The sequence below is a fragment of the Dermacentor andersoni genome, chromosome 7, assembly GCF_023375885.2.
Source record: "Dermacentor andersoni chromosome 7, qqDerAnde1_hic_scaffold, whole genome shotgun sequence".
NCBI lineage: Eukaryota > Metazoa > Arthropoda > Arachnida > Ixodida > Ixodidae > Dermacentor > Dermacentor andersoni.
In genome coordinates this window covers 63,716,889-63,740,537 of record NC_092820.1, presented here as the reverse complement: position 1 = coordinate 63,740,537, position 23,649 = coordinate 63,716,889, and the positions used below count along the sequence as shown (strand labels likewise).

Below are 23,649 nucleotides of genomic sequence, written 5' to 3'. Positions count from 1 at the left end.
CTTCACTTGTACAAATTCGGATAGGATTTATATGCTTGAATGTTCCTTCTGCAAGAAATGATATTTTGGTGAAACAGGACAATCAATGAACGTCAGATTAAACAGACATCGCGCGGACACAGCTAAAAAGCTTCCAAAAGCCGTCGCCGAGCATTTAAAAAAACCACGTCATAGCTTTGATGAACTTAAACTCCACACCTTACAGTCAAGTTGCCGTTCCAAACGAGAAAAAAAAAATACAGGAAATCATACCTTATCCCTAAGTTCAAGACATTGCAACCAATAGGCATAAACGTTTCGAACGAAGCTTCATAATCTATTCGCTATGCTAAATTTCAAGCGATAGGCAACAACACTTAGTTTGGTTTTTTAAGCGGTTTTTTTCTTTACTTTTTCCACCTTTTCCTTCTTCTTCTTTCCGTTTTTTTCTCTTTATTTGTTCATACAATCTCAGTATTTTCTTCTTTTTTTTTTATGAGCACCGGTTTCTGCCGCTCCTTCTATTATCTCTTTCAGAGAAAAGATAGCCTACGACCAGCAGTGAAACAGCTAATACCACCCAATCGCCACCCATGGACGCCACCCAAGCGGCTGTGCACGGCGTTAACACGCCGGCTCACACGCGGACGTTGACACGAGATTGACGGGAGGCCGTGTCCCTGGCCTTGTGCACAGCAGCCCTTTATTCTCAATTCGACACGCTAACACACCTTTGCTCGTTGTCGCTCCCACCCACCTTACGCCCACTTCCCTTTACAAGAACCCTACCTATATATACTGTGGCGAGGAAAGCATATGTTGCCTTGAAGAAGACAAGTCCACTTGTCGAAACATTGGCTCCTGCTTTCACCTTGTTCTCGTTTTGCTCATCGTCTTGAATTTCTATCTCCCTCCTACCCCGTGTTTTCCATGCACTGACAAATTATTTTTACGCTTTCATATGTTAGAGAGTATTATAGAAGTGATGAACCAACCAATAAATCTGATACTATCAACACATTTTCGGATGAAGCAATTGTTCTGGTTAATTTCTAGCATAAAGGCAACGTCACAGATTGTTTAATGCGTTAGCATTAGGAGTATCAAGTGAAAATAAAATTTGTGTGGGACGGGACTGACTTCCGTTCCACACACACACACATATATATATATATATATATATATATATATATATATATTGACACGAAGATGTCGGGCTCCCGCACCGCAGAACGGCGCGCGCAAAGGTCGGCGCCATGAAAAACGATGAAGTGCGCAAGCTGCACGCTCTTCTTCTGGCCTGCCATGAAAGAGAAACGCCTGTCTCTGTTAAAGAGTAACACTCTTTAACTGAGCATATTATATATATATAATTAGCAATTTATATATATTTATATATATATATACATATATATAAATGCATACGCCAACAAACAAACACGACACAGGGGGAATCCCTTGTACTCACCAATTGAATTAAGGAAATGATAAATTAATTGAATAGAACGTACATGAAAAAACAACTTCCACAGGTGGGTAACGAACCCACGTCTTCGCATTACGCGTGCGATGCACTACTAATTGAGCTACCCCAGCGCCGTTTACCCGTCCACTTTCTGGGGTATTTATGTGTTACTGCTAGAACTAACCCTGGGAGTGTTAGCCAGCGCCACCACTCACAAACCCTGGCGGCGGATGTGAAACATCCTTTCTGCCAGAGGCTTCACGAGTACCTGATCAGGTTGTGTGAAGGCAAGTGGTCAATAAGCCCACACATGCTACGTGAAGGCATCAATGTTGCTGGATTCGAGACCATCGTTATGTAATGAACGTGATGGTTAAGTTCTAGTAGTAACACATAAATTCCTGAAAAAGTGGATCGGAAAACGGTGCCGTGGTAGCTCAATTGGTAGAGCATCGCACGAGTAATGCGAAAACGTGGGATAGTTCCCCACCTACGGCAATTAAGTTGCTTTTTCATCTACTTTCAAGTCCATTATTTATCATCTCTTTAGTTCACTTAGTAAGTACAAGTAATTCTCCCTGTGTTGCCTTTGGTTTCTTTGTTGGCTCCTAACCATACAACATATATATATATATATATATATATATATATATATATATATATAGTGTGAGCATTATACCTACGCTTCATCTTTTCATCTGTACACACTCACCATCATCTTTTTTGGCCTATGTTGTGGGGCTCTCGCTCAACAGAATCGTTTGACGAGCTAAATGTGGTCTCCCAATATATACATACTGCTACTGCCCCGCTGGCTGCTCCGAACCACCGTGAGTTGCATGTCAAGCGAGCTGCTGAACCACTTTGCAGTGCTGTGAACGCGGTTTTAATCATGCGCTAACTGAATGAGGCTGGACGTAATGCAAGCGCATTTTTCTCGCATTTATTATTATTATTATTTCAGAATACTGCAGGCCATTGCTTGGCCCAAGCAGGAATGAATTTACATTGTTACATAACCTGCCTACATTGTTACATGCCTACTTATTTCTTTGTTTACTTCGGAATGCCATTGTGCTCTATTTAACTGCATATATGCCTCAAGGTCAAACAATGATAATATGTGTAAGAACAGGAAGCCGCGCTAATAATTACCGTTTGTCCAAGTTTCTGTGTTTGCTAAGAGGATCGTGCATGACGCGTCCCTCACGACATGTTTCGCATGTTTTGCAGGGCAAGTGGAAGAGTAAGTTTTTCTTTCTGGACAGATCATTTTGCAGAGTGGATGTCTTACTGCGACCACCGAGTGAACGCTACGCAGCGATGTATATATAAAAGACCAAACACTGACGAGTATCATTTTAACACTGGCGAGCATCATTGTAACACATTAACATTACGGAAATAAAGTTTCCCAAAGAAAAACTATGTTTAACGTTAAACCATATATCGTTCCAGATTGTAGAATAAAAGTTCTCCCGTTGTAGCATATTCTCACACCCTGTCCCTGTTCATTAGACAAGCATTCGTGGTCTTTCAGAGCAACGTTTACCGAATGCTTGTTTTGATCTGCTCCTGCAATGCCTGTAACCGTGAAACCGCACACTTGGCAGCATGCATTACCGCTACCTGTGCTCTCGTGTAGTAAAGAAACAATGTATTTAATAAAATGATTTCGTGTACAAACATCCTGTGGTGACACGTCGATCGCGAGTTTATGGCTGGCTTACCCTCCAGCGGCGAGTACAAAGTCGCTAGGCCACAAAGTCATAGGAATATTGACGTGGATTGCTATCAATACCGCGTGTCACATTGGAACATAGGCTCTATCGCTGGACTTCTCATTAACGTAAACATTACCCAACGTGCACCTTGACAGCGCTGAGTTAAAGACTCCTTCTTTCGGCCTGTTTTCATTTTTTACTACACTACCGTATGCCATTTTATTTAGATATTGACACGTGTACTTTTTTGTCTTTGTCGGCCGACCCGTTTCACCGCCTGACGAATGTTATCGCACAGCGCAGGACGCGTCTGCGTGTATCGGAAGTTTCTGGAATGTCATCGATGGTTCAATCCGCTCTCTGGGACCGAACCTTGTGTAATCTGATTGCATGTGTGCGCGACGCGAATAATGTAGAACTTCGTGGAAGGCACGTAGGTCCCAGCGATTACTCTGGAACGTTCGATGGCTGATGTATAAAAGCCGACGCACTTGACCCGCTGATCAGATTTTCGACGATCGCCGAGTGTGTTCACCGCTATCGTTGTTCTTTCAGTTTAGCCTTCTTTTGAGGGCAGAAGTTCGCCCAATAAAACGCTGGTTTCTTCCTTGTTCACCGTCACTGCTACGTGTCAATATTCTAAGCGCCCAGGTAGACATTATGTAGTAGCGGAATGGGAGGAGAAAGGGGCGACATGTCCGACGTCTCGAGCAAAGGTACACTCCTTACAACGGTAGAATAAGTGTACATTGCAGAACAGATGTATCGAGAACATCGGGCAATGAATGAGACGAAGTGACCACTGCGTCGTTTTGCTCGTTTAGACAAGAGATGCAGTCTGATAATGTCTGTGCGGTTCCTGCGCAGCGAGTCATCGAATAAGTTCGCCCTACTCGGTGTTGCGGGGTGCCTCGGCCTGTTGGGACTCATCTTGTTCGTAGCCATCAACAGCTTCACCGGTGAGGCTTTAGCATGGGTTTTTTTGCTAAGTAGCAGAATTATCTCCGCTTCCACCAAGAAAATGTTGCATTATATGTGATCGCGACGGACAATGATCGGCTTTAACGAATGGCACGAAACGCAGGTGATGAACCGTACGAGGACTTGACCACGCGCGGCGAGCGGTACTCGAATACATCATCCTTCCATACGGGGAAATCTCGGCCCAATCCTCCATCCAGCAGTACAAAGTCGGCGGGTGGCGGCAAAACCCATCGCAAAGACCGTTTAACAAAGAAAGCATCCGGAACCATGCGCCCGCCAAACGTCCTGAGACCCGGTAGTGAGTCCAAGTGCAATGCTCTTTGTAGCTAACATGGCCACAGCGCACTTCAAATAGATACATGCGTTAGCTTGGAGCTGGCGATGCCTCAAGAGAATTTCTAGAGTGAAGCTTCACTTTGCTCTCTCTGTTCTCCTCCCTTCGTCATCTTCGTCAATGCAGTGACATCGAAAGCATTTCGACGCTGGCGGCACGACAGTGCGCACCCGTTGCAATGCAAGCAAAAGCGCGTGGGAATTTCTCACTATTTTACTCCGTTTCTATATGTGATAAGACAGATAATCTACAGCTATTATTCGGGCGCTCGAGCCTCGTTGGCGCTGTCGCTGTGTTGTTGTAAAGGTGTCGACGGGGCTTGCGTGGTTCAAGATTTCAAGGTTTTCTGTAACCGGCAGTGTGTTTGATGGCGAAAGAGCGTTTTGCTCTCCGCTGCCGACATGAGTGTTGTGCACTCACGCACTGGCGTTCCTGCTGAGTAGTAGTGCACATGCCGCACCGTGTTGCGTGCTGTTGTCTTAGTGTTACAGTAAGCGACGAGCTAGTAAAAACCAAAGGCTTTCTTTCGGTTTCACCTCATGAACCACCGCGATGCGACGCCCGCAAACGTTGCTTGCGGCTCCCCTTTTTAATGCCGTTAGCATGCTCAGGATGCTTCACGCACTTGCCGGGGGATTTCTATCTGTGTTTGTATCTATATACCGATGTATGTTTATGTTTAGGCAATGTCCAACCTACCTGAGTCATTGGGTACTGGGATGGCTAGCCCACCAGGCTGCTGCGCTGAGGTAACAGGGTCCCAAACCAACAATCGGACCAAGTTGGCTGACTCAGTATGTGGCAATCTGTACTTACGTGCCACTCTGCAACGAACCTCTTTCACGCGGACATGGGTCACTGTAGACGCGGAACTGGGTTAGGTACCGATGCTCGAAGAAACTCTGACGCCAATTGGCAATACTGGATATGTGTCAGTCGGTCTCTGCTATTCTCCAATGAACCTCTTTAATATAAAATTGGGCGACTTAGCATGTGCCAGTACGTGTGTGCCGCTATTCGATAAACGTTTTAGACGACAACTTGGGTAGGTAGGCCTATGCTACTAGCATTGTGTCACTTTAACGTGACGAAAATTATCCATCATATTTCCTCAATGCTGAACAAAATATAACCAACGCCTAAGGACAGCACCCCTATGCAGTAACAGGATGCGCCGCAAATGCACAGGGTGTGTGCCGCGTTTCAATGACCGCATTTGGCGCCCACGCTTCAGCGCGCTCTGCCATGGATGCACTTGGTATATGCCACTCTTGGATGAACCTCTCGCCAATTCTGGTTACTGAGTGTGTGCCACTGAGCGTGCGGCAAGCGAGTGAAGAATTACCAGCGTTCTTAGGCACCGATGCGCAACGCTTCTCGTCTCAGAGGCCGCGTGCGGACTTCACGGCAGTGCCACTAGATGGCGCTTTGTCCCCAGAAAGAAGCGCCAGAGAGTAGCCCGCTTGGCGCGGTTCTAAGGGTTTACACGCACAACGCACCATGTGTTTCGGAGGTAACGCGCAGGCTTCACGGTGGCACCGCTAGACGGTGCTTTGTGTTCTTGGGGAAGCACGAAAGAGTAGCCCCGCTACAGTACACGCCTCATGCATACCTTGTTTCGACGGTGGCAATACAATGTATCAGTCATGAAGAAGTGGTTCCGGCCTCATTTTCTTTTACGCCAGCCTTGTGAGAACCTTGTCACTGTTTCTCGTGGGCAGCACCAGTTGCGCCGGATGCTTCGTCATGCCACGCATGCGCCCGCCACCTTCCGAGGCCGACCGATATAGGTCGCGAAACTTGGAGCGAAAAGCGTGCCACAATTTTTTGGCTATAGACGGTTTCACTCGCGCGATAACAGCAGCGAGATTGCGGCGCCAAGAAACTTCCGGTCACGGTCCTCATCAGTCTACTGCGGCGGAACACAATGTGCGTTTTTGAGTCGTTTTACTGTGCGGAAAGTCGATTTTTTAAGCTTTTTGATGAAACACATGCGCACTATGCCTCAAGTCTAACACATAATTTTTCATATAACTCACGGCAACCTAGACTTATAGAATCATCGTTATGAGAGGAAAAGTGTTGAAAACCTGCGGGCTTAGATTTTAATGCACCCCTGGTACTCGATCGCGCCGCGAATGCCCGTTTTTTCCTCCCTACATGTAGCGGGCTACGTCAGTAAGCAAAACCGGAAGCCGTCCAGAGCCTATGTTAGTTAACAGTGAAAGGGCCTACAGAGACAGCATGTAGTGTAGCACGATCGAAGTTAGACAATATGAGGTGGGTAAAAACACATAGAATAGTATAAATATATGTGGCAAAATGTGTTCGAGAATGTTTAAGCAGAGTACTGCCGAATAAAGTAACAATTCCTTTTGACGTGATTTGGACGTCCTAAAAAGCAACCGCACGCTTTCTTCATTTTATAACATAAGGGTTGGCTTTTGTTGACTGCTACAGAATAGAGCACCTGGCATAAAATTTCGCCGGTCTGTGCAAGTCCTTGCGCAGCTTTAGTGTGGTGCGAAATGGCACCGATCTAATAAACTCGTTAGTTTAGTTCATATTTTTATATTTCTTAACCTGTTCGTGCAAGGCGCGGTGCGTTATTCACTTTAAGTTTTCCTGGAGTTAACACACGGCATTTATCGGCAGAGCAAGGTGTTACCGCAGCCGTCAAAAAAGCTCGCCCTACACAGTGTCGTGGGGTGCCTCTGTCTGTTGGGGCTCACTTTATTTTTAACCATTAATAGCCACAGCAGTGAGATATTAGCGTATGTTGTTATTAGGTATACGCGAGCTGCCTGTGCATACACCTAAAAAATATGGCGTGGCATGTGGCCACGGTGGACATTGTTCTTCTCCATCGAGTGGCGCAAAACGCAGGTGAAGAAACATCCACGGACTGGACGCTCAACGTCAAGGAGCCCGGGTACTCGACGGTTTCATCCAGCCCTCGAGTGAGCCCTCCGACCCAGCCTCCAGCTGCCAGTACAGCAACTCCGGGCGGCGACAGAACGCATTCTGCAGAACCTGCTACGGAGGAAGGATCCGCCAACACGCACTCGCCCATCGCACAAGGTCGGGAGTCCCAATTCAACGTTTTTAGTAGCAAATATAGCATCAGTGCTGTTGAAGCCGCCTCCTAACGTGCCATAGGTTACAGCCGATAGGTGACTTAATGTTTAGAGCAAAGCGTTGACGTTTTTCCGCGTGTTCTTCTTCCCTCGTACAAACACGTAACACGCACCACTCCATTTCCACAGACGTGCTGGTCCATCTGGTAACGCTTTGAGGAACCAGAAATAAGGCCTGCGACTAGTTTGCGATATCACTTCCTAAATTGTGTTGCGATGTGTGAATTTTTTCTTTGTTTTTCTTTTAGATTTTGGCCTACTTCTTGACCCTCCTTTTCCAAGGCACTCCAGCCATCACCAGCGTTTTTAGTTGCCGTTACAAGATTATTCATTGTCTTTTCTATCATAATCAGAATCTATGCCCATTGTAAATCTATCAATCTGTACGGTTCTTATAACCGTTTTTAACTTAATAAGCAAAATATTCGACCACCTTCCACCTTCGTAGAATGACCTTAAGAACGTTAAGCACATCATGTTCTTATTTATATTTTTTTTTCAAGGCGAAGCTGTTTGTGGGACTGGAAGCGCTTATAAAGGTTACACGCGAGTTCATGATCTATGGAAAAGAAACTAAACTACTCACAAACTTTTATTTTGAGGAAATGTGAGATATTTTATATGAGGATATATAAATGCAACTATATGCTTATTTTTCTCATACGTAATATATTTCCATAACTAGCCCGTTTACGCACAGGGGCTTGTTAGCGTGGCTGAGCAGCTTATATTAATGAAGAATTGGTGCATTGCTCAGAACATTACACGTCATAGCATGTTGCACTTGAAACCTATGCACTGCAAAAACATCAACATACAAATTACAAGCGTCAAGAAGAGCCTAAAATACGAAATCATGAACTGTAGTTAAATAAAGAAGAAGCAATCGTTCACCGCGCCTGCTCTCGGTGCTACGACGACTTGCCACCGCTGGGAAGGGCAGTGCTTGGCCCGCTGCGCAATGTTATGCCGTGCACGAGAAGCGTCAGGAAATTAGAGCCTTGCCGATGCTTGCGGAATAGACGCAACTATTCTCGCTACTGCTGAGAATGGAAGGGCGAGGGCTTCGCACAATGTGTGAATTTTCCCAGGCCTAAAGAGTGTCGGACAATTGGGGCCTCTCCGCGGGTGTCAAAGTTACTGCAGGTGTTTTAGGCAGTATGACGACTCACCATCTCTAGGAAGAGCGGTGCTTGAGCCGTTACGCAGTTCTTCAATTATGCCGCGCAAAAGACAAGCACGGTATTGCCGCTTCTTGCAGTCACCGCAACTGTTCTCAGTAATATAAGGCGCCAACGCTCGGAAAGTGAGGAATAGAGCTTCGCAAAATGGGTACTTTCTCCCATACGAGAACAGCGTCGTACAATTTGGGCCTTATTACGGGCCCCAAAGTCACCGCAAGTTATGGGCCCTACGCCCACTCGCCACCGCTTGGAAGGGAAGTGCTGGAACCTTTGTGCAGTGTATGAGTTATGCCGTGCAAGTGTCGGGCAATCATAGTATTTTCGCTGATTGCAGAGACGCCGAAACAGTGCTCGATACTACAACCTACGAGATCGACGATGCTACTACGTACGAGCTCAAGAATTTGTATGGGCATTGGGGGGATGGGGAAAACTTGTCCGGCGTCGGGATGAAAGGTGCGTTCATTTGCAGTGGTAAAATAAATGTATATCGCAGAACATAGGCATTGCAAGTGTAGGAGAATGAAGGGGCCAAAAAGCGCCTACTGCTCATATGCGGTGTAGAGTTGGATAATGACTGCGCAGTTCTTGTGCAGAGTGTCGGCAAAACGCATCCGCCCTACCCCCTCTCATCCGGCGCCTCAGTCTTTCGGATCTCGCCTCGTTCTTAGCCATAGACAGCCTCGGCGATGATATTTTAGCCTACTTTCTTATTAGGTAGGCTAGTTGTCACCGCATCAGCCGAAAAAAATGTTGCGTTGCATGTGGCCACGGCGGACAATGCTTGTCTTTAACGAACGGCGCAAAACGCAGGTGAAGAAACATCCCCGGACTCGACGCCCTACGGCAAGGAGCCCGGGTACTCCACGATTTCACCGAGCTCTCCGATGAGACCTCCGACCGTCTCTCCGTCCGCCAGTACAGGGACCTATCCTACAGAACCTGCTACCGAGGATGGATCTGCCACCACACACCCGGCCATCGTAAAAGGTAGGGCGTCCCAATCCAGTGTCTTTAGTAGCTAATATTGCATCAAGGCGCATAGAGTAACTCTGTAACATTCCATCGGTTGGTGCAGCTGAAGTATCGAGGGACATTTTGAAACGAACTTTACACGCTACTTCGCGTCTTCTTCTCGTCATGTAGGCTACCGTCACGAACACAACTACTCGGTTTGCACAAACGCGCTGGTTCACGTGGTAACGATTGGAGGGACCAGAAACAATGCTGCATTGCTAACTACCCGCAGTGTGCTTCAAGTAATGCCGTGCTTCCTCACGCCATGGAGCATTCTGACCGCGAGTGTCCGCCGTCATCGAGTGTGATCTGTTCGCGTTTGCCGATGCCCGATGGCACCATGCTCTTTAATTTAATTAATAAGCGAATGTTTACAAGTTTATACGGATGATAAAACTAGTACCCTTGCTTTGTATATCTGTCCACTAATATGCTATCGCAATCGATGCTTCGCTTTTCGGATGAAACTGCGACTATTTCTAGATGCGTTATAAATCCTTCAATATGTACCATTCTCATTATCATACTCGAACTTCAATAAATGACTGATACAAAGACTTTCTGCCCTAAGTGAGTGAAGATTAGGGCGATAAGCGGACCGTGCCGCCACACCTTCCCCCCACCTTTTTTTTTTTTTTTTTTTTTTTTACAGCGACGCAACTTATGCGGTTGAAAGCCCTCGAAAACGTTATATAAACGCTTTCACTATTCAATGAAGAAGACTAGATCACCCACAATGTTTACATTGTTGAGGAAATATCATAAACGTTACTGGTTATATACGACTCTTTATTTATTTTCTTTTTTGAGCATGTAAATTTGGATACCTAGCCCACCTAATTAGGGGGCATAGGTGCTTGAGACCGTGGCTGAGCAGTCGACATTGGAGCAGAGCTGATGGAGTACTGACAACATTACACATCAGACTATAGTGCACTTTCAAATCATAATATGCTAAAGCAATATTATACTATATTATATTAAGTTCGGACGGGAAGAGCCCGAAACACAAAAAAAGATATCCCCAGCTAAACCGAAATCAAAGAAATTGGGATGTTAGTAACTGAAAAAGATCTCATTTACATGGTATGAAGGGGAACACTATTGTAGATATAGTGGTCTATGATTGTCGACATCAAAACCTGTGGGTAGGCAAGTACGTGCATTTCATTCGCTTTCAACAACACATCTCCTTGTGAACCACTTTAGCTGTTACATTGAGGCTTTTTTCATGTTCGTTACGCTTCTGTTGAAGGTAAGTGGTACATAAAATCAGCCCGTTAGTTTAACATACTGGGTTACACACATGAAATAATGATGTCTTCTGTGAGGCACCGATGACGCCTCTAATACTGATATGTTTATGGCTTCTGTAAATGTAATGTTTCGACGGAATGGCGAACACGAATTGCTGTTCCGCAAAAACCGAAACGATTTTTACTGAGGTTGGCCTCCTGACCATAGGATCAAGTTTGTAAGAAAGTACTGAAACTTGTCTTCAGTATTTACGATTTGCCATAGCAGGTTTATTTTCAGCTTTATTATTTTTGCCATAGCATATCATGCTAGTCTATAAATAGCTATACCGCATCTCATTACTCATTCTCCAAGGATCTGGTACATCGATCTTCAAACGCTTTCGCAGAGTGCACAAATATACGGAAACTTTCTGATCCATTTCGTACCTTCCACTATGTGAAATTTCCGGGACAATGTCCCCTCAAGAGTTAGGCCGAAGTATCCAAATCTTGGTACAAATTTCAGAGGTGTAAGCGAGCAATCAGGCCAATAGCTAGTATGAAAATACAAGTTTACTTTTGCTTAAAATATTCTAATTCTATCAAGCCATGTAAGGATGCATTGGATATCAGTTCGAATGATATAAGCAACCCCACTGCAGCATGCACAAGTTACTACATATATCATGTCGTCGGCAGATAATAATATTCTTCATTTTACGTTAGAGTAGGCAAATTCAATGTTACATATTAAATGCCAGAGGCCCAGAACACACCGTTGAGACACTCCGCATGTAAAATCCAAGAATAAACATTGAGTGTCGGCTACACGCACGCAATGCTGACGTAAAGTGAAATAGTTTGAAAATGAACCAAAGGTGTGAACCTCTGGACTCAAAACTTTATCATTTTTCTAAAGTAATATCTGGTGATCGAGAGTGTCGAAAGCCTTTTGTATATTACCGAACAGTGTGAGAACGATATCACTGTGGTCGATATCAGAACAGAATATGTCATTCGTCTTGCAAAACATGAATTGGGCTGTGTCCTGAACGAAAACCATATTGGGCTAAGCCTAATAGTGTATACTGTTCTCATATTGTCATTATATCGACGTTAACAATTCTTTCTGTAAAGCAAGCAATGGAAAAAATAATTGCGATTTCTTAATCATTGTTGTATATATTTACCCTCTCTGGGAGGCCGGTCTCACCACGTTAATCTTTAAGTGTTTATTAACATCACCAGAACTTAACGCTTCGTTTATAATATAGAAGACCACAAAATTATCTTGTTAAATTTTCTAATACTAGCGCTTTTTCAAATTGCGTATTAAACTGTACATTTCGTGATATGTAATGTTCTTACTGTGCCCCAAAGCTCACACACTCTAACGGGTGGCAAGTAAGCAAAATGAACGCTGCAGTGTTTAGAGATCGTACTCAAACATGGCGTTCTTGTTGATACCAGAAGGTTATTGATTTAGACAAGTCAGTGTTTACTGAAATGTTCTGCTAGCTGTTTGTGCTGCACAATAGGAAAAGATTGACCTAGACACTGTATGCATCTTTCTCTAGGTGGTCTGCCTATTGCTGTTTTCACGAGGGTCCATGACTTGTATGAATTATGGCGAGACGCGCTAAATTCCTCCTAACGATGCTCATTCACAGCTATTCTGAATTTCGCATTAATCTTGTTTCAAATTTTTTCTGAATTCATCTTGCGGAATGCTGTCAACTGATGTTATTCTATCATCTGGTGCTTTTCTATGACTCGCGATAGATATGACGCAATCTCTGGGTGAGTAACTCGTATGTGGTGCAAAAAGCGCCACTTTAACACTTACGGACCGAAAATAGGGCAAGGACACACGCTATCTGTGACTAGGCTATCCCGCTAAGCCAGCACACCCAGCTACAGAGACTAACAAAGCTCGCTACCCAGTCACGTTATTTTAAAGACGTGCAAAAAGGTGATCAGATGGGTGAATTCGACGGACGGACGACGTTGCACGCAACAGTTCAGACCAAAAAGAGTGACCGTTCTGTGGTGCGTCCACGGCTCATCCCATAGTCTAAAATATGCTGGAAAACTATGCGGGCGTGAAGCAGTTTGGTCAGCATCGAAAGAATTGGGCAGTATGTGCCCAAAAGTGCAGACACTGCCTGACAAAGCTTGCACAGGTAGAGAGTATAATGTAAAGTACTTGAGCAAGTTTGTCAATTGTAAAAAAAAAGAAAGAAGCCGTGGTCTATCGGCTTCCGTTGTCCTGTGGCAGAATATACATAAGATAAAGTGGCGGGTGCGGTAATGTGCGCCTTAGGGAGGACCAGTATGCCCGTAAAAGCAGCGGTTTTTCACATTTATCCTGTCAATGCAAGGCTTGTGTTTGTTAGCCGTTGTTTAATCAAGCGGATATCCTATGCCCTCACTTTGCTCAAGCTACAACGCTAGAAATTGTCGAAGCGTTTCACATAAGCAGAAATGGGGACTTATGCATTAGTCAGAGTAGCTTTTGTGGACGCAGCATAAATCATTGGTGCCGGGCTTTGTGCACCTAAGCGGCTTTGTAGGGCACGTGTTAACTCTATGTCATGATCCCATTCAAACGCGCATAGCGAAGAATCATGGGTGCCCTTACGAATTATTTGATATACGATGACTTGTGCGTATTATTCCATCCGGTTTCAATAAAATCTACCAGCGCTCGTCGTTGTCTTTTCTTCTGTTCGGATGAGTTGAAGTTGCACTTTATCCACCATGAGTCTGAAACAACTCGCCCAACTTTCTGCCTTGCCACGAATAACACGCAACATACTAGATGCTTATTAGACATGAGGGATTGCCAGTCGAACCACTTTATGCGTTTGTCAACCTCTGGATCGCGGGAAATTACCTTGTTATCTGATTCCTTTTAAGGAAAGGAGCGATTATCTCTTTAAAAAAATGGGGCAATAACATAGTGGTCTGCATATTTTTTTTTTTTTCAGTACACAACGAAGCGTGTGATTACTCATTCTGTTAGATATTTGATCAATGCAACTTTGTTCACAATGGTGAGTCGCAATGTCTTCCGTGAATCTCTCAGTTTGATTTCGTAAGACAACACATCCTAGCAGATTTAGGTATTCAGTCACGTACACCTGTTGTATTTTGTTGTATATTCAGTGCAAACATCGACAGCGAAATCCCAAGCTTTTAAACAGGCTATTAATTATGAACATCAAGGAAGTTAGAGAGTTCACTCAAGAACACACCTAACTCTTGGATGGGCGGCGCGGCTTATACACTGCCCTGGGGAGAAATTCATCAACAGCTTTTGAAACACTTAGAGCCATCACATATTTGCTTCGTCAAAAGCAGTACTCAACTGCTCGCATGAAGGATTGTTCCTCATGAACGCGTCAATTTCGACACCTCTTCGCTATGACCGGCACAGTGAGAATGACTGAAACAGTGAATTGAAGTTGGACACATACATAGTCACTAAAATTATTGAATCCGCTAAAATTATAACTTGTCAAGAAGACGAGACATTTCTCAAGATAAAGTGTAGTCTATTCCAGTATCGACGCAAAAAATTCCGAAGTGATTGTTACTGAGGATGGTATTTTGACCATGGAAATGAGTTCCATGAAAATACAGCAATTTTCTTGTACACCTCTGCAATTTATGTCAAGCGTTAGATACCTCGGGCTTACATTTTACGGGACACTTCTCTGGAAATCTTTCATAGCGAAAATAGTGAGATTGGCTCAGACAGTTTGCGCATATTTGTTTACTTTGTGAACGCATGTGTAAATGGTGTACCAGACCCTAGAAGAATCAGTATAAGATACTGTACAACTATGTATGAAGGAGCCCCCAGCTTCTATGGTAAACATAATACACTGCGCACTGAAAAAAAGAAATTAACCTGCTGTCTTTTCTATGAAACTCAATCCCATGGTCAGCATACGATCCTCACTATGAATATGTTCGGAGTTTTTTCCCAGAAGAGGAATTCTTGCTTTTCATTCTCTAAACATTACATTTACAGTCACTTTAAACATGCTAAAATTGAAGACGTCATCGGCCCTTCACAGAACACCCTGTTATTTCATGTTTGCAACATAGTAAGCGAAAATAACGCACTCACTTTATATGCCATTTTACTTTAGACTTAAGTCATGATATAAAAAATTTTAGGAAGAGATATGGGCGTGAAGTAATTTTTTTCTCCAGGTAGCCTAGGTTTCCGTGGTGTAGCGCAGCAGTCATGGAAGGAAATAAATAAATATGGACTGTCGTAGACAACACCAGTTTTACATGAAACATGCTCATGGTTATGTCAAATTTTTCATTATGTCATGTTGCCAGTCACACTTGTTAAGGTGCGGACTCTTAATGATTTGGTGACCAGGGAATCTATCCTGCCTTTGGGTCAAGGTAATTTAGGGCCGGGATAGCGTAAAACTATTACACTTTGTAATATTCCAAATCCGCAATTAGCCTTCCATCATAGGTCAAAATTGCCCAGGATCCGCCCATGTGTGTGCGGTTGGCACCCATATGGGCTGGGCCCGAGGCATTTCGACCTATCATGGAAGGATAATGGCGTACTTGAAAAAAAAAAAAAAACAGGTTCTATTAGCTTTCCGTAATTGCGACCTAGGTTGTCTGGAAGTCTGTGCATGTAGGCTACTATAGCGAAAGCGATGTTCTTCGTTGTTTCCACCACGACTTCTCCCGGTAGTTATCATACACCAGAGATTACCTTTTTTTCTGCGCTCATTCCCGTGATAGCTGCGGGTCGGTGCCTGCTGAATCAAGTCGTCGCGGCTGAGTGTAAAAAAAAAACTATCGTACAAACTGTGGAGGCGCGGCTTACTAAGAGCATTACTTAGGCGCAATTTCACTGTACTTCTTGTGACAAGCTTAGCATGGGCTTACTTGGCGTGGTATCCCAGCGACTGTGACGTTGCGCTGTTGAGCTAGAAGTCGCGGCTTCAGTCCCGGCAACGGTGGCTGAATTTCAGTCTGCGCGGAATGCAGAAACGGTTGTGTGCCATGCAATTGGTGCACGTAGAGAATCCCAGGGGGCCAAAATTACCGGAGCCGCCCGCTATGGAATTCCACATAATGTGATTTCAATTTCTGCACGCCATACCCCAGATGTTTCTTTAAAATGAACAAATTTGTATGGCAAAAGTGGTTTATTTGAGCGTGGCTCATGCTTCCAGCATAAGTGATTGCCATGTGGGCTAAGCTTCTGTTCAAGGAACTTTATGACGGCTTTTAAAGTCAACTTGTGCGTTTGGCTCAAAGGCGCCAAGCAATCTCGTCAAGTTCTAAGGTTCCAAGCTGTGTTCATGCGACCGTGTACAAATCATACAACTAAGTATTCGCTTAGCTGCACGATCCGTAGACTGTTGCGTGATGGCAGCGCAGGTTAACCGCCTGAGCTCAAGGTAACATCGGTAACACTGGTTGTAGCTGGTTGCATACATGCGAGACGTGTTTGGTGCAGGTAACAAGGAGATCATTTGCACTGTGGGCGGCGTCGTGGCTGAAATCAAGGGGTTCCCTCCGGACAGTTTGTGTGACTACATCTTCTACACCCACGTGTATGTGCACCCGAACTCCAGCGAAGTCCTGTCCAGTAACTACGCCTCCACCTATAGGATGTTCCTGGACAATATGTTGTCGTACGCGAAGACAGAAGGAGGGATCTCCTTCAACGTACGGTTAGTCGTTGTGCCGCACTCACAGATGTCTTCGTGTTTTCAGCGTACTCGCTGGCAAACCAGAACAAGAATCACGGCAGCACCAATTTTGAATGTATTGTCTTTTAAGCGACAGCTTGCGCATTACAACAAGCGAGATCCTGCCGATTTCAGATAAGAACGTGCATCTTGGCCACCATGAGGCATATTGCAGAAGAAGTGGCCCATTTTGTCAACATTAAAACTTCTTTCATTTCGAAATACGACGTGCTTTTACCTTGCAGAAACGGGCCACAGCGCTTCAGTAGGATGACAAATGCGCTGCAAGTATCTTGTTGGCAAAGAACGGCTCAAACTCGGTGCAGGTGAAGCAAGTGCTTTTAGACTGTTCTTTTGAATTGTAGCAGAAATAAAACTTAGCATATCAGAGTGTAATATAACGCGGAAACGCGACTCGTAACTTTTTTTTTCATCATCGTCTAGAAGATGCGTGCGCTCATTTTTTATAACCAATGCGATTCGAAACGTCTATCGACAACCAGTGTTGAAAATTTACCGGCAACCAGCAGTGCCGTAACACACAGCCTAGAGAGAGGTGGAAAAAGTTTTCAGTAGCACTTCCTGCCACTTTCCGTCATCGGTTTCACCGCTCATCTTGAAGTACATGTGCCCAGATTTTGGCCTCGCTGGGAGCCGGCGTGCGAGAATGCGTGAGCCCATGCGCTTCTCCAATACGAGTATATCTATTAGCAGCAGAAAGTTTAACACAAAAGTCAAGGGGCACCTAATTACGCCAATGTGGATGAATTAAAGCATTTCGGTCACCGCCGGTTGCTTACACATAATTCCTCATCGCAAGGTCATGGGTTCGGCTCCCATCAAGGATCGAGGGTCGTAGCCTCTTTTTGTACGGTCGCGTGCCCACTCCGCCAACGCCGGGTTTTCCGACTCCCGAGTCATTTCATGATTTCGCATTTACATTTACTAAAGGGAACTATGGCGCCATTGTCTACGGAAGCTGCAATGGGCGCAGCTGAGGCAACATGAGAATGTTGAGTAGTACATGGATTCGCCTAAACTTCGTCCTTCTGGTTTGAACGGTTCCTGACTTGGAAAACTCGTCAATTTCAACAAAGTACCGTGTTATCAGTAACAAAGAAAACATTACTAAAAATTTCCGACGGCAGCTAGGATTCGAGCACAGGACCTCTAGCACCGAAGCCCAATATTAAAGCGATTATGCCACGGACGCATGCGCGGACAAGCGGCATAGAAAGTCCTTATGAATTTCTAGCGGGCAAGCCAGCTCGTTAGACACTTGGCGCATTTTCGATTTGGCCACCTCGACAGGGCGAACCGCTGCATTTAGTAGCGATTATGCGGGTTCACAGTCTTCTGCACTTAGAGAAGTATACATTGTCCTGAAATTTAGGACAATGAAGGCAGATAAAGCGTAATAAAAACAAGCCACAAGAATGTTCGAATCCACAAGCTCCACAAGCGCGAAGGTCGGACAAATCTATGTACTGTCCATCATTTCCACGGTGGCTGAGCGACTTCAGCGCGAGAGTTCCCTCTAGCAAACACGCGCACAGACACACACACACACACACACACACACACACACACACACACACACACACACACGCACACACACAGTCGCCGGACTTATAAGGGATTTATTGAAGCAGCCACGTATTTTTGAGCACCGCTTTTCCTGCGCAAGCGCATTCTCATAAGGAAGAGACCACTCTGTCATTTGCGAAAAGCGCCACTCTTTCTCTATGATAAGTACACATGGGTCGCTAATGCAACCAGCTCGTTCTTTTCCATATAAAACGATTCAAGCAGTTCGCGCTTGTTCTTTTACTTCCCCTTCTGATGATGCTAGCACCATGAAGCAAGTGCCTGCAGCAGTTACCATATTTCCCATGCAATGCCAGATTTCTGCCTGTGCCCGATCGCAGCGTGTAGTGTTTTTCGCTGAGGCGTTCACTTAAACACTGCCTTTTGTAGCCGATATACACTTTTCTACAAGAGGTGGATATTGAATAAATCACCCCCACAGCGCACTTAGTAAACTTTGTTCGATGCTTGGTTTAACAGGCTGAACCTCGTTCACAACCTGAGATGCTGGCTCAGAGGCCGGAAAGCTTGAAAACAGGTTAACACCAAATCTTTGGGACACTTTTTTCAACCCGTGGGAAACGTTATAGAAGTAGGGGATAACCTCAATGTTTCTTCTCTCTTGTAATTGGCAATCGGGATTCGCACGTGTTTTTTTTTTCATTTTTCTTGCAAATTTTTCACCAACAGTCAACAGTACACACGATTGAAAACCGGAAGTTTTTAACCGATTCGACTCCTCCGCAAGGCTTTGATGCACACTTTACCTTGTCAGGTCTTTTTGGTCAAATCAAGCTACGTATATAGCTTTTTGCCCAAAGTGACCATATAGCAATAAAGTAGAGCATAAAATTCATTTGATTTCACACACCTCAGTTGAACAAGACTAATTACTTTTATTGTTGCAGCGCTGAGTTTTATTTTGGAAAGCACGGCTCATATATATGAAATAATCATTTTAACTTTGCATATATATAAGCATTCACACATATACTTATGAAACACTAATGCAACACACCTGGTCTAGTGCCTCTACACCCGTCTTCGCACCCTTTACAGTGGTTGTAAAATCCAGAAACATAAATGAAAGGTACAAGTGGCATAATTTTCTTAGAGGGTTTTCCAAACACCCTACAATTTTTTTTTTACATAGCACCCTTTTGGTAGAGTGTGTAAAATCCGGAAAAATAAATGAAGGCTACAAGTGGCACAATTTCGTTTGGGTGTTTTTCCAACACCCTACAGTTTTTTTTACACAGCGCTCTTTTGGTTGAGTGTGCCAAAAAGCACATACCTTTAGACGTGCCTTATTTACAAACTAGGGTTTCGTCTCTGCACAAGCCTATTAACACCTTTCTTCGTGTAAAATCTTTTACTATGTAGCTTCTAGCCTTTTGATGTGTCACGTAACCACGAAGTCACGTTCCCTCCGTTCCACCTTCTAGCGCTCGCTTGATCATTTTACGAAAGTGGAGGGGAACAGAAGTCTCACGCTCTTGCTGCTCACTCGAGGGGTGGCGCGATAGAGTGCCGTGCGCACGATACATAGGGGGCCGTGCGCAGTTAACCCTACTGTACGTTCCTTCAGCACGTGCAGGAGATTGAAACCGCTTTCGCGCGGGGGAAATTTCAGTACATCTGGTAAGCGACATGGAATCAGACCAGCACTCACTCGCTATTCATCTTCGCATAGCCATGACTGGCCAGAAGGAATTGCTAATCGTAGCGGATTTTGAAGAGTTCAAGCTGAGGAAAACATTGTCTTTCATCGACTTTAGCTGGGCGTTGAATCGTCTTCCTACCTTTTAAAACCTCCTTTACTCTACCGCGCCGCCAAATGAATCCTAAGGGAGCCGTCGCCGGCGTCCGTCACGTCTTCCAGAGAGTCGCTCGCTGGTGAGGAAAAAGCGGTCGTAAGATTGAAGGAACTGCATGGGATATTTTTTTGTCATCGAGTGTTATTGAGAACCGATATCTGCTCGATTTATTAGAGCACGAAAACATTTATGAACACATTTTGGAGCACTAATAATGAGAGGTTATATCACGGCACACCAATTGGACCCAAGCTGTCCACCTAAATTTATTCCATCTTCCCTTGACTCCGGGGTCAGGGAATTTTGTGATACCCAGTATTCAGGTGGTAGGAATGCCGTCACGGAATCCGCCTTCGAGGCAAAGGACTCAGCATGACAGCAAGCGCAACATCGCTCTTGAGCACAGATGGGAAAGGGAAGGGCGAGGGCAGAAGATTCATTGTCCCAACTATGCGAGTGGACTTGGTCATCTGCACAACAGGTTAGCCAAAAGCAAAACAGCTCTCCCATTTAGAATGTTTATATTGGCTTGTTCGATGCTGTACTAGGACGTATGTGGCCTCTTGTTCCAGTGACTTCGTGAGTGGCAGGAACCCCATTCTTAACACTATCTGCATGGCGCATTTTCGCACTCGCCAGCCGTGGGTACAGATGAAACATGCTGAAATAAGTGTTGCTAAGCTGTCCGTTCGTATCTGGGCCTTTACCACATATCAGCTCTCATTGTCATTCGCTTTTCTTGCAGAGATACAGACAGCACACTCGTGAACAAGGCGAAGGGCAACCTGCAGGATCTCAAAAATAACAAGATCTGGCACTACGGCTCGCTGGATGTCATTGACATATTGGACAATCTTAAGCCCCTCGTTAGGGTCGCCTTGAAGTTGTTAACGGTGAGATTGCATTTGTGCGGCAGGTCATTCCCTCGTGGTCCTTTCGTTTAATCTTACTATAGCCGTTGACAGCCCCAAACTAAAAGCCTATATGTATACTATGTAACTGAAACACAATTTGCATAGATGGTTCAGCCGATTAGGTCCGCTTGTTTTTGTGACGTCAAGTCGTTTTGCGTGTTTAAAACGGCGGTTTTAGCTGTACTGGTCTGTCTTTGTTTCACCGGCTGTAGCATAAAGCTGGAACGTCACGGGAAGTTTGATGTGTAGTCCTCAAGTCAGCGCTCCACCAAAAGTTATTATTTTAGCTTAAAACAACGAGCTTTTATCTGATAACTAGCCCAGCATATTCATTAACGGAGAAAAGTCATAAGGCTGTGAGCGGACTCCAGCTGGTTCGGCTCTACTTCACATGTGCAGGCAAGCTGCAGTATATTTTTACGGGTGGATCTTGCAGTGAATTCTTCGGCTGTCGCCTTCTTGTAGGCGTGTGCTTCAGAACAGGCAGGACTTGAGCCGCTCTCATCGCATTAGCTGAGGGTAGAGCGCTGCGTGTTAGATAAGCATTGTAACGCCTTCGTGGCTCGACTTAATTTTATTCCTACCACTTTCAAAAGAAATATCTGACCTGAATAATAGTGACAAACACCTCACTAACCATTTGTCGTTAGCGTGAGATGAATATGTTTACTCAATTGAACATTTATTCCTCTCTGTCACGAAAGACAGAAATTAGCGAGGGTGACCTCGGACCGAAGAGGGATGCAAGGACACTGCCATATTCTGCAAATACAGCATATAGACCAGAATTCTCCGCTAGACCAGGCAGCCGCCATGTTTTTTACATCATGGTGCAATCGCTCTCTGGGGACTGTGGGAAAAGCATGAGCGACAGTGGGCCAGAGCCCGTTTGCAGTTGTCATTCGCCTGTGAACACAGGTAAATGGGTCTTCTTTAACGCGTTCACAGAACTAAACCACAGAGCTAATTTAAAAGGAGTGCCCTGAAGCGTTGCTTGCGGCATCTGCTTCACTTCAGCTGTAACGTCGTGCAGTCAGACGAAATGTACTCCTGTGTGATCTCTGTATGCATACGCACTTTTAGGGGGCCTGAGGTAATATTTAAGGTGTAGGTGTCATCAATCTAAATGTTTTCTTTTGACATACCAAAATCTAATTAAGCAATATGATCTGTTTTTTGTTTTTGCGCACAGTAACAGGAAAATGTGTAGCGCCTACACGTATAGGTGAGAAGTACACTCGAAGCTAGCATCAGCAGCCGGACCTGGTGCAATGTGTTTGCCGCTTGTACTAACCGTTGAAGCGAAGCCACAACCATGACAATGCAGTCTTTCCGCCAGCGTGCATTCAATTGCCAGTTTTCTCGCCACTTGTCAGTGAGGAAATTTCCAGTCAGTTAAACTTTCCGCCAGTTTGTTCCGAAATTATGTACAGCGCGGTGCTCAGAGACGCGAACCTAGAAGACGCACAGCGATGGGCACGCAAAGCCCGTTCTTGTACGTGTCTCGGCATAGGCCTACGTTCTTACATGCAGCCCTCTTTACACATTTCGAGAGCTTCACTCATTTTTGACTTCGATGCAGTTTCAATGAGCCGGTGATTTTCTCACTACTTGGTTGTTTGAAGAAGTGTTCAAGACAACTTCCTGGTTTAGGGGCAAGACGATCAGCAAAACGTCAACAAGGTGAAAGCAGGAGCCAACGTTTCGACAAGTGGTCTTGTCTTCAAGGCGACGTATGCTTTCCTCGCTACAGTATATATAAGTGGGGTTCTTCTAAAGGGGAGAGGGTGTAAGGCGGGAGGGTGCGGTAACGAAGGAAGGTGTGTTAGCGTGCGAATTGAGAGTAAAGGAATGCTTTGCACAAAGTTAGAACCCCCCCCCCCCTCCTCCGGACTGCCAACGCACGCGTGTTAGCCGGCATGTCAAGGGCGCCTGGCACGCCGGCTGAAAAAAAGAAAGGAAGAAAGTAGAGGGGAACAAAGAGGGATACGCCAAGAAATCAAACTAAGTGTTGTTGCCTATAGCTTGAAATTTAGCATAGCGAATAGATTCTAAAGCTCCCTTTGAAACATTTATGCCTATTGGTTGCAATGTCTTGAACTTATGGATAAGGTATGATTCTCTGTATTTTCTTTCTCGTTCAGAACGGAAATTTGACTGTAAGATGTAAAGATTAAGTTCATCAATGTTATGACCAGGTTGATTGGTGCAAATGCTGGGCGACGGCTTTGGGAAGCTTTTCAGCTGTGTCCGCGCGATGTCCGTTTAATCTGACGTTCATGGATTGTCCTGTTTCACCGATATATTGTTTCTTACAGAAGGAACATTCAAGCATATAAGCCACATCCGAACTTGTGCAAGTGAAGCTAGATTTGACTTCATGTGTATAACTATTTGCGGTGCTTTTAATTTTAATGTCACATTCAAGGTGCCTACAGGTTTTGCACCTATGGCGACAACATGCTTTAATTACGGGGAAATGCTGTTGGCTGACTTTTGCGTGCACTAACATGTCTTTAAAGTTC

At 44.8% G+C, this 23,649-nt stretch overlaps 1 protein-coding gene and 1 non-coding gene across 2 annotated transcripts in view; both read left to right on the top strand.

The window, feature by feature from the left end:
• The first annotated feature begins 1,870 nt into the window (after window positions 1-1,870).
• TRNAT-AGU (transfer RNA threonine (anticodon AGU)) lies at window positions 1,871-1,942 on the top strand. The gene has a single exon. It is a non-coding gene; the product is annotated as a tRNA-Thr (tRNA).
• A 2,070-nt stretch (window positions 1,943-4,012) lies between these two features.
• Window positions 4,013-23,649, top strand: part of LOC129385859 (uncharacterized) — a 41,134-nt gene continuing 21,497 nt past the window's right edge. Inside the window, exons 1-5 of the mRNA XM_072289466.1 lie at window positions 4,013-4,127; window positions 7,373-7,567; window positions 9,621-9,797; window positions 16,572-16,788; window positions 20,956-21,103. Of these exons, the coding sequence (XP_072145567.1) occupies window positions 4,013-4,127; window positions 7,373-7,567; window positions 9,621-9,797; window positions 16,572-16,788; window positions 20,956-21,103 (852 nt within the window). The remainder of the gene's footprint in view (window positions 4,128-7,372; window positions 7,568-9,620; window positions 9,798-16,571; window positions 16,789-20,955; window positions 21,104-23,649) is intronic.